Source organism: Halyomorpha halys, unplaced genomic scaffold (genome assembly GCF_000696795.3).
Source record: "Halyomorpha halys isolate HHAL.00 unplaced genomic scaffold, Hhal_1.1 Scaffold72.1, whole genome shotgun sequence".
NCBI classification, from domain to species: Eukaryota; Metazoa; Arthropoda; class Insecta; order Hemiptera; family Pentatomidae; genus Halyomorpha; species Halyomorpha halys.
In genome coordinates this window covers 379,644-397,612 of record NW_027109364.1, presented here as the reverse complement: position 1 = coordinate 397,612, position 17,969 = coordinate 379,644, and the positions used below count along the sequence as shown (strand labels likewise).

Genomic DNA, 17,969 nt, shown 5'->3' with positions numbered 1-17,969 from the left:
CAAAACTGAAGTAAACAATAACATGAGGGTCTGGAAGGAAGGTTATAAACATAAAGGCTTATACAACAAGTTGCTGAGAAAATCCGCTAGGAGCTCTTATGCATTTAACGTTTAACATGACTTCAAATAGGGCTGCTTACAATCCTATAGTTATAACATTTAACATGGTAAAACATATAACATTTAACACAACATCATGAATACCCCTAATATATACCTTATAGTTGCACCGGAGCGAGTATACTGTTTTTGGAAGTGTTTTGAAAACAAAGGCAAAGCATAAAGGCAAATATTTATCAACTCGAATTGCTGATTCTTGTCCCATTGACACGCCCACTTGCAATGTTTCAGGTGTAGATTGTATGCTATAGCATTGATGGCTCGATTCTCTGAGAGGACCTAAAGGGCATTAATTACTATTTCTTCTGTAAAAATAACAAACAATAATATAAATCCCAAAAAATTGAGGATTAGGCTAAAATAATAAATAAAAATTCATACTACACATACCATTTTCGTATTGGGGTCTTCGTTCATTATTAGTAAAATCGTAATCAAAATCTTTTTAAACTCAAGATCCTCCCTCATCGGTTTGAATTTGTACTTGTTCGCCCAAGTGTTGTCTGTTCCGAATTCAGATGCAAAAGCCAACAAGCCTATATCTAAAAACATAATCTGCATTTCTGTACCAAAACAATTTCTCAAATATGTTATTTATTATTTTTTCTGGATAATTTAAAAAAAAAAAAGAGGTAAATTAGGGTAATTTAACAGTTCGTAAAGTTTAAAAGTGAAGCCAAATAGGTGGGCCTTATAAATACAGAGCCAATCACCGGGTGCTGCCTTCTATATTAGAGTACATTACTAAGTTGAGTTTCGAATGAATTTTTCACGAACGACTGAATGAATTTATAATTGTTTATCTACAAAATTACTAGAAATAGAATTTATTTTATTTCCAGTTCATTTTTGTAATGACAAACTGTTTTTCAGACAATTTGATAAATTAGAGAAATTTCTATTTACCTCTATGTAAACCTGGGCACCGAGAGCGTGGTCAACTCTCCCCTTTTTAGCATCAGTTTCCTTTCGAAGGAGGATATGGTAAGCTAGCCACTACTAACAACCAACAATTAATTAGCCGGCGATGGTTTCTAATTAAATTGGCACTGAACGGTATATAATAATCGAATGTGAAATCTTTTTTTTTAACTCATTTGTTGATATCTATAACTGTATTAAACTATTTACAACAAGTAAACGGCATGATACAGACGTGTAGAATCCATCCATTGATAGAACTCCCATAACATTTTATCCTCTGATACTTTCACCTTTGTAAGAGACGTTTGGGCCTTGGTCACGTCAACGATCTCCGCGACCACACCCATATCCTCCAGCACTTCCCTTCATATGTTTCGAGGGTTCCACCTTGCATCACCCTTGGTCGTAACATAAGTAGGAGTTTCCTACGACAGGCTGAAAGGAAAGCTTGCCGCTCTACTTAAAATCTTCGAGAAGCTAAGTTTTCTTTCCCCTTCACTTGGCTTATCTTGATCTTCTGGGTTAAGTGCTCCTTCCAACGACGAAGCCCTCTTCTTCCCCCTACTTTTCGGCGGATATATCTCTCCCTTTCTTGATTATACAACCTTCTATGAAGGGCATTGGAGCTGTATAAATCTTTCTTGGCTTCAGCCCAGAAAGTCCAGCCTGTGACTCCTTGAAGTGGACCCCTCTTCTGGTGTCAGTAGAATCTACGGTGGCGTTTTCCATACCTCTAACTTCTACAGATGATTTGGAAGCAGCAGGAGCGCCACTATGACCCGGCGATTGCATCACCCGATGTGATGTCCCAGGACTTTTGTTCTCTGCCAGGGTCTTTTTCAGCCAGGTTTATCTCTTTTGTATCGATTATTCCCTAGTCAATTACGGACAGCGGGCCCTCCAGGACTCCAGCGGCCACTCTTTCTCGAATTCCGTCTAGAAATTCCTTATCCTGCAACCGATTATGGCAACATATTAATCTTTTCTTCCTCCCCCCAACTTGGCAAATGGTCTTTGGCCTATTCCTTCTGCGCCCTTAATGTCTGTAGACTCAGGATGCAGCTGGTCTCCAGGTCTTCCATTTCTGTAAAAATCTTTCTAAGGGCTTCTCTTTGTATCTCTAAATCTTTGCACCTCTAACCTTCATGAGGTTGATCTGCATCCTCAGGGATACTTATGGTGCTGAAAACTCTGGGTTAGGCTTTGAACTAAAGGCTAGCTGAAGAAAACTACTTTTCTCTTCTTTGCCGCTCATCTCTGAACTCCAAGCAATTGCCTCGTTGGACTCTTTCATACCAATTACTCTTTATTACACGTCATCGACCTATTGGGTTGTAAAATAAGTTCATGGTACTTTTTAATGGTGATTTCAATAAAACTTCAGATTCCTGCAAATATTTTTAAACAATTATATATGACCCATTTTGATCTATTACATGTTGACATCTTTCAGATAATTTTTTAATTCCGTCCTCCACGGAGGTTTAATCCAGAACTTCACGGATTTTTGCGCAATGAACTCCTCCATGTGCGTTTTGCAGTCCTGCGAATTAAAGTGCTTCCCGTTCAGAGAATTTTGAAGGGCCCAAAATAAGTGAAAATCTGCTGAGGCAAGGTCTGGTGAATCCCAGCTAAACTCCAATAATTTCTGCCGGGTGTGCAAGCACACGTAAGGATACATGTTATCGTGATGGAAAACTATGCCTTTGCGAATATCCGATACTGAAATATTTAGCTCAACTTCTGCCTTTAATTGTTCCAACTGGGCACAGTTTTGAGATATCACGTGTCGTAGAGTGATGGTTGTCTGTGACCAATGCTTTGATTTGGTCATCAACAATTGACGGACGCCTCGAGCGCGTTGCGTCTTCTAAGTCAAAATTTACGTTTCTGGACCAAGCAAACCACTTACAGACAGTGCTTTCTCCTAAGGCATTGTCGCCATACATACTGTAAATTTTGTTAACCGTCTGTGCAGCGAATTTTCCTTCTTGGAAACTAAAAATCATAAAATGACGAAAATGTATTTTTTTTCTCTTCCATTTTGAGCAAGCAAAATACCACCTAAAGATAAGGATTCTCGGTTGAAACTTATGCATAAAAGCACCTTAACTAATCCTTTTTTAGAATATGTAAACATTATTGACCAAGTAAACATGATTTTATAAACACAGAGAGGATTAAATCGAAATATTGAAAAACGCTACGAACTTATTTTACAACCCAATAGTTATAGCACGTGATTAACCTGTTTTTGAACCTAAACAGTTACTTACTAAATAATTCAAAACATTATCCAAATTATAGTCTCAAAACTTTTATTGTTTTTACACGTCCAACGTTTCGGCCAATTCGGCCATCTTCAGGGACAATCTACTTAATTCACTATGAAACATATTATTTAATCATTCCAAACACTTCATACAGGCTATTCTGCCCAGGTCAAAACATTTTTATCCAATAAGTCAAATATCCATTAAAAATCACAGTCAAAAATATTTCTCATTAACCACTATCATACACTTTTATTACAACCTTACTTGTAAATCAGGTTACAAGTAAGGTTGTAATAAAAGTGTATGATAGTGGTTAATGAGAAATATTTTTGACTGTGATTTTTAATGGATATTTGACTTATTGGATAAAAATGTTTTGACCTGGACAGAATAGCCTGTATGAAGTGTTTGGAATGATTAAATAATATGTTTCATAGTGAATTAAGTAGATTGTCCCTGAAGATGGCCGAAATGGCCGAAACGTTGGACGTGTAAAAACAATAAAAGTTTTGAGACTATAATTTGGATAATGTTTTGAATTATTTAGTAAAAAATTTCCAGTCTCAAGAAAGAATTTTATGATTATAACTAAACAGTTACGTTCTTTTCTAATTTCGATGACTATGTCACCTAACTCGTATGCCTCGTGGTGAGCACGTGCTTTTCTAACTTCGATGACTAAGTCACCTAACTCGTATGCCTCGTGGTGAGCACATGCTATTCTTAGCTTCTACTGCCACGTGCTTTTCTAACTTCGATGACTACGTCACCTAACTCGTATACCTCGTCAGGAGCACGTTCTATTCTTTTCTTAGCTATGCTATCACGAGCTTTTCTAACCTATAGATAATACTGGTTTATTTGCTGGCCGCACTACCGACCATCTTCTCATATTAATCTACAGTCAGCTCATAACACCTCATTTTCTATTTCTGAGTTATTTGGTTTCTCCAGTCTAAAATGTCAAAAAAGATTAAACTCCAAAGAATTTATTTATATAATAAAAATATACCTATAAAAAATAAAATTACTATTTCCATAATATTAGAGAAAAAAAAATATGCCATGAAATATCTCAAAACTTCAGCTTTCGACTTGGTGTATTTCGCTTGTAAGCCAACTATACGTATTATTTCTTGTAAACACTTCAATTGTACAAATATAATAACCGTGCTATATGTTGTAATATCCATAAATATTTTATTAGAATCAATAAAGATTGCAATAGTCTTCTGAACTTCTAAAAGCTAACACTTATAACCACAAATTTTGACTTATCCTTTATCGTTTATAGTTGCCCTTATATGTTTATCATTTATAGTTGCTCACGCTCAGCGGAGAACGGGATGAGTTAAAGGAAAATAATAAGAAATAAAAATAATCGCAAAAGGAAAAAAAGACAAAACAATATAGAATTACTCCTTAGGCGCTACGTTATTTTTTCTTGGAAATAACGAAAACCCCGAAGTATGCTTACAATATAGCTAAAATATACCACTGTATAAACAATTGTTGAATTATGACCACTGGCGAATACCTTTACATGTAGATAACAGAAAACCTAGGGATGTTACCTACCCACTGTTAATATTCCATGAACTACAAAAAAAAAAAAAGTAAATTAACAAGTTGAAAGCAGAGATAGAACAGTAGAACTATATGTACAAAAGTTTAATAATACTTCTCTTGATCTCTCCTTTAACTTGGATCTGTCCTCTCACCAGGACCTGCAGTGGAACCTGTATCTTCACAACCATATTGAACACCTTATGGAGTGGAGTTTCCATTCTTGCAAGGACTTAAAGCGAATACTAAAAGGACTTGTACCCTTCAAGACCGTAAGCGCATAGCTTATGGTGCGAATTATACATCCTGGGGAGTATGCTCCTTCCCCCCTCCAGCTATCTAACCTCTGAACAAACAGTGCCGAGGCCTCTTGATGTAGAGTACCTCACTTCTTAAATCAGAGGCAGGACCTATTATACACAACCACATCGACACCTACTTACGAAGTTTATGTCTTTGTATGACGTTAACTATTGTTTAATTTTTTTCAAGCATAATGATTTAATAAACTATAAATATACTTTACCTGCTAGAATGCCAGATTTTGAAATTTCCAATTTCGGTATGCTTATCAAAGCTTGTAACACTAAAGCAGCGATATTGTTTCTTTGATATCTCTGTCCGAATAAAACTTCCCTCCTCAGCCAACCCCTCATAATACTTTAAAAAAAAAAGTAATGAAACATTAAAATCTTTACAATATGCAACATTTTGTCGTCATATTAAATCAACTACATAAATTCACGAAAAATACCTCAGAGATTGGGAATTCAAAGTAGGTTCGTTTCCAAATGTGTCAGGACAGCGTAGTACTGACCAAAGTAAATTACTCGTGGTTTCTTTTATAAAGGCTTCTCTTATACTCAAAGTATGCCTGATGGAAACCTTTCTTATCCAAAAATCCATGCACCCCAATGATTGGAATAAGTTCGCTATAAAATGAAATTCTCAATTATTATAATCCGGAGATTTAATTATACATGGTTTGCCAAGAAAGTTCGTGTTGAAAATTCCTAGAAACGCTTGAGCGCGATATACCTCAGAGGATACTGTTGTTATGAGGATAATGGATGCACACCAGGAGATACACCTCAACTGTTTTTCTACTCAAGGAAATTCCTAATAATACCTACCAGCTTTGGTGAAGTGTTTTCCAACCCCAATCAGGTCGTTCCATAGATTATATTTTCAGAACAAAAATAAAAGTGGTTGGTAATCTGTGGGGACTGTTGAGTGCTGAAGACGTTATTAACATTCTCAATAGGGCCATCTCAAGAGATGATTTTTGGTTCAAAAAATTAAATATAGAACTCAAGTCCCAAAACAGAGAATAGGAGCAGGTTGGAGAGCCAAGAATAAAAAATTCACGGAAATTGAGGACGAATTTAGGAAATTTCCACTTTTTGCCCCTCCGGACCAGTAAAAATCTGCTTAGAGGCGTTCTCAGAAAGCTCAAGGCGCGTATGGTTTGGGTTCGAACTAGTTTCGCCCGAGAAATGGAGGAGGGTGTGTCCTTTATCACAACCTTCTTGCGCACACTTGGCTAGTTGTGCGTGTTTTTTCGCCTCAAAATCGATAACCATGGCGAAACGGCATCCTAATTCACCTGATTTGACACCATGTGACTTTTCCTGCTCCCCGAAACGCAAGAAGTTGTTTTTGAGTAACGCGGAGGCCATTAAACAAGACTTCGAAGGACGAGTCCCCCTGGCAAGGAATGAATATTGAATTATGTGATTCAATTTAAAACAATATTTTTTTTTACTTTCCGGACAAACCTCAACATATTTTTACTGAGCGAAAACGAAAAATAATAGAAATAAGAACCAAATAAAACTGACCAATAGGTGGCTGCAAACTAAGCTGGTACATGATTTCGAGAAGAGGGTGGTATATCTCATCTGGTACGAAATACATTAATGCAACGATAATTTCTGGAAGAAAACTATTTTCAACTGCTTCCAGTCGAAGTTCAAGAGTCACTTCCTCTGGTTTCTTTTCTTTATATGTTATGAGGAAGAGTATGACATCGAGGATTGTGGATTCGATTTTAGTGTCTGCAACGACGTGTAAGCAGTTACCTGAAACAAAATCTATATTCTAGCTTATTTTTTCCTCCATTTATAATTGATTTTATGACTCCATTCATGGATATCTATAAACAATATACAACTAAAAATTGGTAACTAATTATGAGGAATTATTTTTAAGATGTAATTAAGCTTAGGTACGAAAAAAGGAATTATAAATATCACTAATATAATGCCGTATCACTGAAGCTTGTGATAAGTACTGGACTAAGTTTCATTGAATATTTCTAACCTTTTTTTGCTAGGACATATTAAAAGTCAGAAAGATATGTATTCCTCCCTCCAAAGTCATTTTGGCAATTTCTTATGATATCTTCGCCAATCTCTAGCATCATGCGTTCGAATGCGGCCAATGTCTTTGTTTGCTTTTTCAGCAACATTTTACTAGCCCTTATCTAATTCGATCGTCACATTTTCTGTAGCATGTCTGAAGATAAAGAAAAATCCTTTTTAATAAATATTTGTCTTTGATGGCATTATAGAGCTTCCTAAGTCCCAATTGAACTAGCCACCAACTTGAACCTTACTATCATACTGCTGAGGAATATCGCGAGAAGAAAGAAGCCGATTATATCATACATCCTTAGAGGGTGCCAACTATCGTCTCTTACGATTTATTGACTCCTAAATTACTACATATTCTATAAATGAAACAGAGAACAAAATAAGTATTCTAGAAGAGTGTGTCAGCCAGTATTGCATTAATTGAATAGCATACATTGTAGTATTCAAACGATAGACGAAACATCTACTTACCTAGGGAAGAATAAAAATCCTTTAAATTATCCATCGCCAGGCAAGCATCTGAAGATTTAAATAACAAAATGGGTTTTAATAGAAGTTTTAAACATTGTGAAATTGGCTCATAGTACTGAGCTTCATCAGTTGAACTTTCACAGAAAAATTCCAGAGGGCACATCAAAAAAGGCAAATCAACTGATTTCTGTAATATTGAAGTAGGTTTATTACAATTGAATGCTTCATTGTTTTACATCGTAAAATAAAAACTTGTATTGATGTTAGGCTCTCCGCACATGAAATCGAAGCTAGACTCGATCACTCCCACGCCTCAGTTACTTTTTATTTAAGATTAAAGTTAGGAGGCGAGAATAAATTTAAACGAGAGAGACTCATCATGTTAGTCAAACTCGAACAACTTCGCCTCCTGTGCGGAGAGCCAAAGAATTCAATCATCAAAAGAAAATTGTTTACAATTCCTTCTTGTCTGAGGTCTAGATAGTGACTCATCAAAATTAAATGCCTGTTTAATAACATCTTCCCTTCTTCATCAATTAAAGACATACATAAACATTTTAATAAATTTAAGCCTTCTTCCTCATCTAGATTATCGGTTTCTGTAAAAATCTCACTTACACCCATCTCATTCAAAACACAATACTAGCAAGGTAAGTACGAAGCAATTATTATAAAAGAAGAGAAGAACTGTCAAGTAATTATTTCAATATAAACTGACAAGTTAGAATAATTTTAAAATATAAATAAACATAACATATGGAGAAAAATTATATTAACAGATAAATGCTATTCATTTGAAGTGATCATTCATTGACACTCCCCCCCCTCTTTATACACAAAGTTTAAAAATGTTTATTACTAACTATATTCTTTGTTTGTAATATTTATAAAGGTTTATATTTTTTATTTTGAAAGAAAATTTAGAATCGAAAATAATATTGGAGAAAAAATCGGTTAATATTTTGAACAACACTGAAAAGGCTGGTTACTAACCTGCTTTGAAGTGAGATAGGGCATTTACGAATGTTAAGAAAGGTTCTCTATATTAACAAGTTTTAAGTGTTTTAGTTTTTTTTGTGATTACTATTTTGAGAAAAATTTTATCGAACGTCATGGTTATCTCCAGTACATTTTATTTTAAGAATGGTTCGCTTTAAAAATAGGTATGTTCTCTACCATAATATACTCAAAGACGTATAATTGTTTGTTGACTATTTATAGTTATCAGTGTTAGAAGCAAAATGAAATTATTGTGTGCTTAACTTTATCAAAGATTAAACTAATTGAAATGTTTTAGGTACATTTCAGTTGAAATTGATAATGGTTTATCAATTACTCAGCCATTAAACCTTAACACACAAGATCTTTATAATGAAATAATTAATAAAGTGAAATTTGTGCATGGAATTGTGGGATTAGGTTCTGTGAAACCAGGATTGAAAGGTAATTAAGGAAATACTTTTTTTTTTATTGATCAAATTTCTCTGGTTCTATTTAATATTAATATTTGTTTTCTTTCAGTTATTTATTGCAATGAACTTACCAGAATTGCAATCATAAGAGTGAGACATGGTCCTCACAGATTGATTGCTAGTGTTTTACCTCTATTTAGGAAAATAAAAAACATTGATTGCAATTTCAGAATAATTTACGTTGGAGCAACATTACAGCATTGCTATAGAGCTATATTGGTGAGACAATTCTTACGATTGTAGTAATGTATAGTTCATTTATTTCTCTTTGTGTTTGATTCTCTTGTTAGTCCATATTCCTTTGTTAAGGAAAACTATACATTTACCTTGTATTTTTTGTTTTCAGAGACACCAGAAGAAAACAATCTCCGGTCCTCTTCCTAATTTGAATTTCGAAGAGTGGTCTGAGAATAAATCTAAATTCGATCGTTTGGGAAATCTTAAATCGGATGAAATAGGCACTCCAAGGAGCTCTTAATAATTCTAATACCATTTGCCCTTTGAGTCCTGAGAGTGAATGGGTCAGGATTGCAAGGGTAATTAAATATATTTAATTTAAAGTGAAAATGATTTAAATTATGTCATCGAATTGTTCAATTTATCCCATATTGTATGCATATATATTAGTCAGTATTATTTTTATTTAATGTAATTTTAAGAAAAGTGCAATATCATGTATAGTTAAATTGAGTTCTTTAATTCCCTTCTCCATTTTAGTGCCTGGCACTAGGTTCCAGTTTTATCCCATTTATTTGTTTATCTTGTTGCAGGAAAATGCATGTCTTTGTTAAGAACAAAAGATCCATTGTTAGGAATTATCAATAGTTTACTTAAGCTTAAATCTTGAATTTGTATTCTTTCATCAGAGGATGATACTATTTCAAATGGTTGATTTTTATCATTTTATTTTTTTTTTTTTTGTAATTTTTATTGTGATAGAGATCCTTATTTCATTTATTTAGCTTTTAGACGTTTAGGATTAGTAACCTGCTGCTTGCAAAGGTGAACAGCTGATGTTTGTTTGGTTATTTCGATTGTTTTCGTTTTTCAAGGTTGTAGCAGCTGCGCAATGCTAACCTCTTAAAATTTTGGCATTAAATATAAATGTATTGATAAAAAGTGAAATTTCATTCATATACTTTTTATTAAAATGTCTGAAATAAGACCCAAAGGATTTGTAGACCATTTGCGTCGTATTAGGCGACTTAATCCCCAAGCTGAACTTAATAAAATTACTTACGTTCGAGAGAGCCTCCATCCCCTCCATTTTTTTGATCGAATGGGTTTATTGGGTGCCATCTTGTTGTTAATGGACAAAGCTTAAGCGAAACTCTTTATAACTTCTGAGACGAATTTTTATTGTGAAAGTTTTTTCTGCTACATATATACTATGTCTGATTTACTTTATTATATGTTTTCTTAGCTATGGCTGCAACCAGAAAGTTACAAGGTGAGTTATGGCCATAGTAAGGAACTTGCAACGAACCTTCGTTTTAATCCTAAACAGTGGTTTATTTTGTGCGGTTGTTAACGTTTTTTGTGCCAGGGCATATTCTTTTGAAAGTTTACTTAGGCTTATTTGTATATTTGCTCACTTTAAATCTCGTGTTTATACTCGGAACATAACCTAACAGTTCGCTTTTGAGTTGACATATTTGAATAAATTCCTGTATATATATCCATTTTTTTAATAGTAGAATTGAAAATAACCTTACTTAGTTCCTCATTCAATAGTATCTAAATGCTTAGTGTACATATAAACAAGCCTTCACTCATTGTAGCTAACATCAGTTCAATTTGTGTATACATCTTGTTTCCTGTTCAGGTGAAATTGAGAGGTGTCTCAAAAAAGTGACAGAAGGGGTTGAAACGTTTGAAGATATTTGGCAGAAAGTCCATAATGCCACTAACAGTAACCAAAAAGAGAAATATGAAGCTGACCTCAAAAAGGAGATCAAGAAGCTTCAGAGGCTTCGAGATCAAATTAAAAGTTGGATCGCATCAGCAGAGATCAAAGATAAAAGTACCTTGTTGGAATACAGGAAATTGATAGAAACGGTAAGAAAGTGAATTGTTTTATTTTGCGATGTAGTGTTTCTCATATGTAGTTGAGTTGTTTATACTTTCTATATAGTATGCTAATCATTCTTTTGGTAATGCACATCTTATTGTCAAGCAATTGTACTATTACTAGTTCATATTAAACATTGTTTTAACCCTCCTGTTTACTTACTAGTTCGCTGGAATGGAAGCTTATGCATGAGGTTCTTAGGTGTTAGAACCTTAATCTATCCATGTCGTTTTTAGGTAAAAATAAGGGCCATCACTGCACTCAACACAATTCACTAGGTTACAAAACAATTTGTATTAAAAGGTTACCTGTTAGTCAATAAACAATTTTCAATTTTTCGATGCTATGAATATCCGGCTTGTTTCGAAAAGTTATTAGCTTAACTTTTACTTCCCGAAAGAAATTTCTAACTTCAATTCTCTGATCATTTTTCTCAGAAAAGACTGATGATTTGAGTGAAATTTTTATGTTTGTTCATATTTCAATTTAGTTAGTATGTATTTTACTATGAACACAGCCTTAAAAGTTTAGAGATGTTGAACGCCCTAAATCCAACCAATCGAGATCAATAATATTTTGTAAATAAAACAACAAAAAACACTGAATTACAAATATGCCGTCCATGTTATTCAGTAATTTTTATTGTATAGTTACAGTAACAAAAAGTTATAATGTATTTAACCTATATTTAGGCCAACCAACGATTGGAGCCAGAGTTAAATCTGCGTTATATCCAAATATGTAGTTAAAAAAACGCTGTATTATACTCAAGTTTTTTTCCTGCGGGTTCTAAACTGAAACATAGTTTTATTTTTATCTTTTACATGTGTAAGTTGTGCCTTATTCAGTCTAATCTAACAATATTGTTAGTCATTGTGTTTTAGTTCAATTACGTTGTTTTAAACACCTTATGTATCTACTATTTTGTATTATTTTTACCGTATTCAAAGATGAGATTCTTTGCAAAAGTTGTATTAATTTAAAGTTCAATCTGTTACACAAACAACTGTTTTATTGTTTGTCCCAACCTGCAATATTTCTGTTAATTCATATCTGTACAATAAACAAATTTTTGTTTTGTTTTTATAAACTCCCAGTTAGGTTTTTTGTTGCATTGAAAGACATTTAGATATGTTTAATTAGTTTATTTTTATGTTTTTGGTAATATATACCAAATTTTTTCATGTGTCTCCTACTATCTAATTTTTAAAGAATTAATTTACAAGGTTTTGAATGTATGTCATATCTAGGAGTACAGCAATTTATACAGGCATTTTTATTTTTTGCTGCGATAAATAACACATTCATCAGATTTACATATTCTTTTATGAATGTTGATTTTTCTATAACATGAAAGAAAAGTACAATGGACATCTTTGGTGCATGTATCTTTTAGATATTTTGAAAAGCATTTTTTGATTTGATTTACTGAAGATCTTTAAAACTAAAGATGATATGTGATGCTTTCTTAGATCAGTTATATAATAAAAATGATATAATTTTTTCGAATTTACGTCAATTTATACTTTTGATTATAGCAATTAGTAGCTGATCCATTGGTCCGAAATTGATATAATCTATATTTTTACAGTCTCACAAGCATTGGTTTATGTCTAAATGAAAAGATTTACATGTAGAAACAGTAAAAGTAAACCATGTGCCAGGATGGCATGAAAGAAAAAAATTGACAAGAGATACCCCGTTCATTGTTTTTGTAATTAAGTTCTTGCATTAGTATTGATTGCTCCTCCTTGGCAATCCTTTCAGCCTCTTGAGCGCATGTAAAAATCTGCTATGAGGCATTTCAGAATGATTTAAACAATATCGAACCAGTTGGAAAAGAAGGTGCTGAACAAGAGGCTGGCATATTACTGAAATTGGTGAGAACTTGGGAGAAAATTGAGGGAAAAACATTGTAAATGGGTTGAAATATGATGAGATTGTCTTGGCTTTGAACATTTTACTGATGAGCAAATTGTTGGCAAAGCAAGAGTAACTGAAATAATTGATACCAAACCTAGAGGAGTAATCTTGTATATAACAACGCCTAAGTCATGTAGTGCTATTGGAACAGTCTCCACCTTTATTTAGAGCAAGTCGTCTATGTATTACTGGTTGATGTTCTTGTTTTCCACAAAATTGAATCTTAAATTTTATTGAAGATATGTTTTCTTTTGGCTTGAAAGCTAGTGACATATTATTTTAAAAAACTAACTTTTTAAAAATTATTTTTTGTGCTATTTTTTAATTTTTAACCAATAATTATTGCAAATTAATTTGTAGAGTTATTTGCATAACTATGAAATAATTTGTTTTTTCTGGTACTGCATAAGTCATCTTTAGTGGACCATCCGCGGTAATCATGTCACTGAGTTTTAAGGATAATTTGAAGTTAACTGTATTTAAATAGTTGAAATGGGGTTTCTTAACAGTGTACTCAAGTATTTAAAATCAAATTTTAACCTATTCATTGCAGAAGGACTCAGTCGGGATTTTTCCTGTAAGGTAAAATAAAAAAAATTCAGTTTGCAACTTAATTATGTCCTAAAACCGCCATTATATTAAACATCTCTTGAATAGAGTTTTATTTGGAAATAGACTTCACTGTTCATGATGCATGAGCTCTTTGTGATGGTTAGATTGACCTACACCATGTCCCATTGGACATTTTTTTCCTGCCCATTAACCCTCTACTTTGTCATTTCTGATATATTGTAGGAAGGGGAGGGAAAGAGAGAGTTATCCTAGAGGTAACGAAACCACTCTAACAAGAGCTGGGGTCGATTTGTCATCTTAAATGTCATAATTATGGGCTTGTGAGCAGCCCTATTTAAAGTCATGTTAAATGCATAAGAGCTCCTAGCAGATATTCTGAGCAACTTGTTTTATAACCTTCATGTTATTATTTACTTCTAAGTTTTGATTAAGTAATTAATTTCAACATGCCTAAAGTGAGTGAAAAGTGAAAGTTTGGCTAGTGAGTGCCTTGTTTATCTTATAAATTGTAAGGAAGAGAATCAAAATGAGCTAATTGACAACTGTCATTATTATTTCTGTCATATTATTATTATTATTGTCATTCATTGCTTTAGTATATTTTAAAACTTCCAAAACAATATTAATACACAATCAAAACACAAACTACAAGCAAGTAACCTAACATAATAAACAAAATGGTGATGAGCTTAGCTGGTCTGTTGCGTGACGTCATTCTCCATTTAACAGACTCTTAACCATATTAGGGGTATTCATGATATTGTGTTAAATGTAAAATGTTTTACCATGTTAAATGTTATAAGTATAGGATTGTGAGCAGCCCTATTTAAAGTTATGTTAAATGTATAAGAGCTCCTAGTGGATTTTCTGAGCAACTTGTTTAGTAACCTTTCCTTCCAAAACTTCATGTTATTGTTTACTTCTAAGTTTTGATTACAATAATTTATTACAACATGCCTAAAATAAGTGAAAAGTAGAAGTGTAAAAGTTTGGCTACTGATAGTATTTTTTAAAAAATCCAAAACACAAGACAAAAGAAAAAAACATAACAACAAATAAAACAGTGACAAGCTCAGCTGGTCTGTTTAGAGACGTCATTCTCCATTTAATGGACCTAGTAACAGCCTCTCAGCCATGTTACATGTTATATCGTTTTAAATTGGTAAAAGAAGGAAATATTTCTCCATTTAACATAAGTTTTTTCCATTTAATACGCTTTAGCATGTTAAACTAAAGATCATGAATACCCCTATTATATGTTATATCATTTTAATATGGTAAACAGAGGAAATATTTCTCTATTTAACATAAGTTTTTCCCGTTAACATGTTAAACTTGAGATCATGATTACCCCTAATATATCATAAAGAATACAAGGTTACAAAAGAAAGTTGACCAGAAAATCCGCTAGGAGCTCCTTTGTATTTAACATATATTATGGACTTTAAATTAGGCTGTTCACAATCTTACACTTTTAAGATTTAGCATGTTGATAATTTTTATATTTTAACACATCATGAATACCCCTGATGATTCTTCCCATAAGTTGATTTAAGTTTTACTTCGATATTACTATGAGTTAAACTGAGATTTTTTCTCACTTTGCTCTTTCTTTAGCAATTACTTCTTGTGAAGAACTTTAATATACTAAGTTTATCCCTTGGACCTTTCTAATACCATTAATTCAATGCCAGATATTTAATTAAATTATGATCTATTTATTATTAGTTTATGACTTTCCAAACAATTGTCCCAAATTCAATTCATAGTGTTTATCTTTATGGTTGAGTACATTATCAGAAAAAAATTGCTAAAAAGATTCATAGGGGAACTATAAGGGAATATTCTTCTCTCATTGGTAGTTTTTTAATTTGGAGAAGACTACAAAACAGCAAAAACATAATCCTATTTTCACCAGTTAGAGATTCAATTTGTAATGAAAAAGGTTAAATTTGGCTTGAAAAAGGTTTTATTTATCTTAAAAAATGTTGAATTTGTGTAGGATTTGTTTCTCCTTTCTTTTTTCAGTTTGTTCTGCGGAGTTTGTGGATCTTTAGTCTTTCATTCAAGCCAGCCTTCTCCACACCTTCCTGTCTTGGTCTTTCTGCTCTGCTATATGCAGTTCTTTCCGATATTTGTCGATTTAGTCTATTCTTCTGGTTTTTGCCTCCCCCTCCCCCACGTGATCTTTTACCAACTATAGTGGCATTAATTTTTGTGTAGAGGTGTCCTGATGGATTTCTTCGAGCCACTTATCCTGCCCATCTTAACCTCCTTGTCTTCATATCATGACTGACCAGTCTCTCCATGCAGTTCATTGTTAGATCTCCAACATTTGTTATGGCTCTGATCTCAGATCGCTCTCGTAATTGTACAGGGAACCTTCCTTTCATTTGATTCTACTTTCTTAAAAGATATTACTTTAAAAGATGAAGTATTGGATTTTTGGATGCAGTAAATTCATCACTTGGTTTAAGCTGATATCCACTTTTCCATTTATAGGTTTGCAGATAGTTCTGTGTTGATGTAAATATATATCAAATATATTTTGTTATCTGATCTTTACTTTTTTTTTTTTTTAAATGTATATTTATTTATGATTTAAATTTTATTTTAGCAAATGGAAAGGTTTAAAGTTGTCGAGAGAGAAACTAAAACAAAAGCGTATTCTAAAGAAGGTTTAGGCGCTGCACAAAAAATGGACCCAGCGCAGAAAGAAAGAGAAGAAATAATCGCTTGGCTGATACAATCCATTGATGCATTAAATTTACAGGTAAACTAATGTTTATTTAATCATAATTATTATTATGTTAAAGTTTAAACATTAACAGAATATGTTCCCTGAGCTATATCTCCTTTTTCTTTTATGATCTTTGCCTGGTCCCTTATTTATCCTCCTGCAAAGAGTGTTCTCTTTTAGAAAATTCTATATTTGCTAATCATATTACCTCTTTTTTTTTTTTTTTTTTAATTCTCTACTGATCCCCTTCTAAAAATCCAACATACATTTTATAATTTAAATGAGGAGGTGGGACCCCTCCCGGAAGAACCCCAAGTTGCAATTAAACGTTCATACTTATGGACTTCAAAACTAGTTGATTTTTAAAACTTACATACTAAGTGCTATTTGAATCCATAAGGGTTGTCTTTTATGGATTCTAACAGCTAATGCTATGTCTGATGCTAAACTAATCATATTAGAGGTTAACATATTCCTAAATAAAGAATACTTTATATTTTATTACAAACCTGCAAACTGTACGCTAGTAGTTACTTGTTGATGAGGAATAACATAATCTTCTGGGTTTCATGTATTTTTGTATTCAATAGTTTTCATTTTATTTTGATCTATATATGTTTAAAAAATATCTGTTTTTTATAATTCATTAATTTTTTTTTTTTTTTACAGCAAGACCAGTTTGAATCTGAAATTGAATCATTGCTTGCTGGGAAGAAAAAAAGACTTGACAAAGACAAACAGGATAGGATGGACGAGCTAAAAGGAAAAGTAGAAAAGCATAGGTACCACATACGAAAGTTGGAAACGTTGCTGAGGATGTTGGATAACATGTCCGTAGAAGTTGGGCAGGTATTTCATCATTTTACATGTTTCTCAAGTTTTTCCTTGGGTGTCGTTACTTTAAATATTTTAGTTAAAACATTTATCAATAAGCCATATAAACTCATTTTACTTTTGTTAGTATTTTCATTGATAAAGTATTGTACTTTCCTAACTTATGTATGTAATATATACATTATACATGTATATAATGTGGACATAGGTGAAACCTCAGGTGCTTGTTTAATTTGATACTAAGATCATTAGGAAGGATCTAATTTTCTATTTGGAACAGAATCATTTTGAATTGGTGTATAAGATTTTTTATCTTACCTTCCGTTATCCGTTTTATTAAGATTGGTGTCTGATATATCTATTTTCTATATACATATTGGAAGAAGACAGTTGATAAATTGGAGGAAGATAGTCCAAGTGGCGGTCAATAAAGGTTTCAAAATAGTAACAAAAACTATTTACTGTTAATGCTTGAAGAAGTTTGTCGGGGGGTGCGGTCAGCAAAGAACAACATAAATAAACAATACCATATTTATTTATTTTATGCCGACGTTTCGACCTGAGTTTCAGGTCTTCATCAGGGCTATAGAACAAAAGAGATAACAACAACATTTAGAGTAACAT

At 32.9% G+C, this 17,969-nt stretch overlaps 2 protein-coding genes across 4 annotated transcripts in view; one reads left to right on the top strand and one right to left on the bottom strand.

Moving 5' to 3' along the window:
* Positions 1–8,458, bottom strand: part of LOC106692805 (cilia- and flagella-associated protein 69) — a 28,592-nt gene extending 20,134 nt beyond the window's left edge. The window contains exons 1-7 of one of the 2 annotated variants that reach the window (XM_014438984.2): positions 8,189–8,458; positions 7,733–7,919; positions 6,728–6,967; positions 5,641–5,818; positions 5,413–5,546; positions 511–662; positions 218–399 (exon numbers count right to left, since the gene is read on the bottom strand). In XM_014438984.2, the coding sequence (XP_014294470.1) occupies positions 218–399; positions 511–662; positions 5,413–5,546; positions 5,641–5,818; positions 6,728–6,967; positions 7,733–7,919; positions 8,189–8,356 (1,241 nt within the window). In that variant the 5' untranslated portion in view covers positions 8,357–8,458. Of the gene's footprint in view, positions 1–217; positions 400–510; positions 663–5,412; positions 5,547–5,640; positions 5,819–6,727; positions 6,968–7,208; positions 7,601–7,732; positions 7,920–8,188 lie in introns of those variants that run through there. The other variant, XM_067047543.1, reaches the window with a different exon arrangement.
* A 1,116-nt stretch (positions 8,459–9,574) lies between these two features.
* The window catches only part of Not3 (CCR4-associated factor Not3), a 32,456-nt gene continuing 24,061 nt past the window's right edge, over positions 9,575–17,969 (top strand). The window contains exons 1-4 of one of the 2 annotated variants that reach the window (XM_014438982.2): positions 9,575–9,740; positions 11,030–11,262; positions 16,389–16,544; positions 17,181–17,360. In XM_014438982.2, coding sequence (XP_014294468.1) covers positions 9,722–9,740; positions 11,030–11,262; positions 16,389–16,544; positions 17,181–17,360 — 588 coding nt within the window. In that variant the 5' untranslated portion in view covers positions 9,575–9,721. Of the gene's footprint in view, positions 9,741–10,288; positions 10,655–11,029; positions 11,263–16,388; positions 16,545–17,180; positions 17,361–17,969 lie in introns of those variants that run through there. The other variant, XM_014438981.3, reaches the window with a different exon arrangement.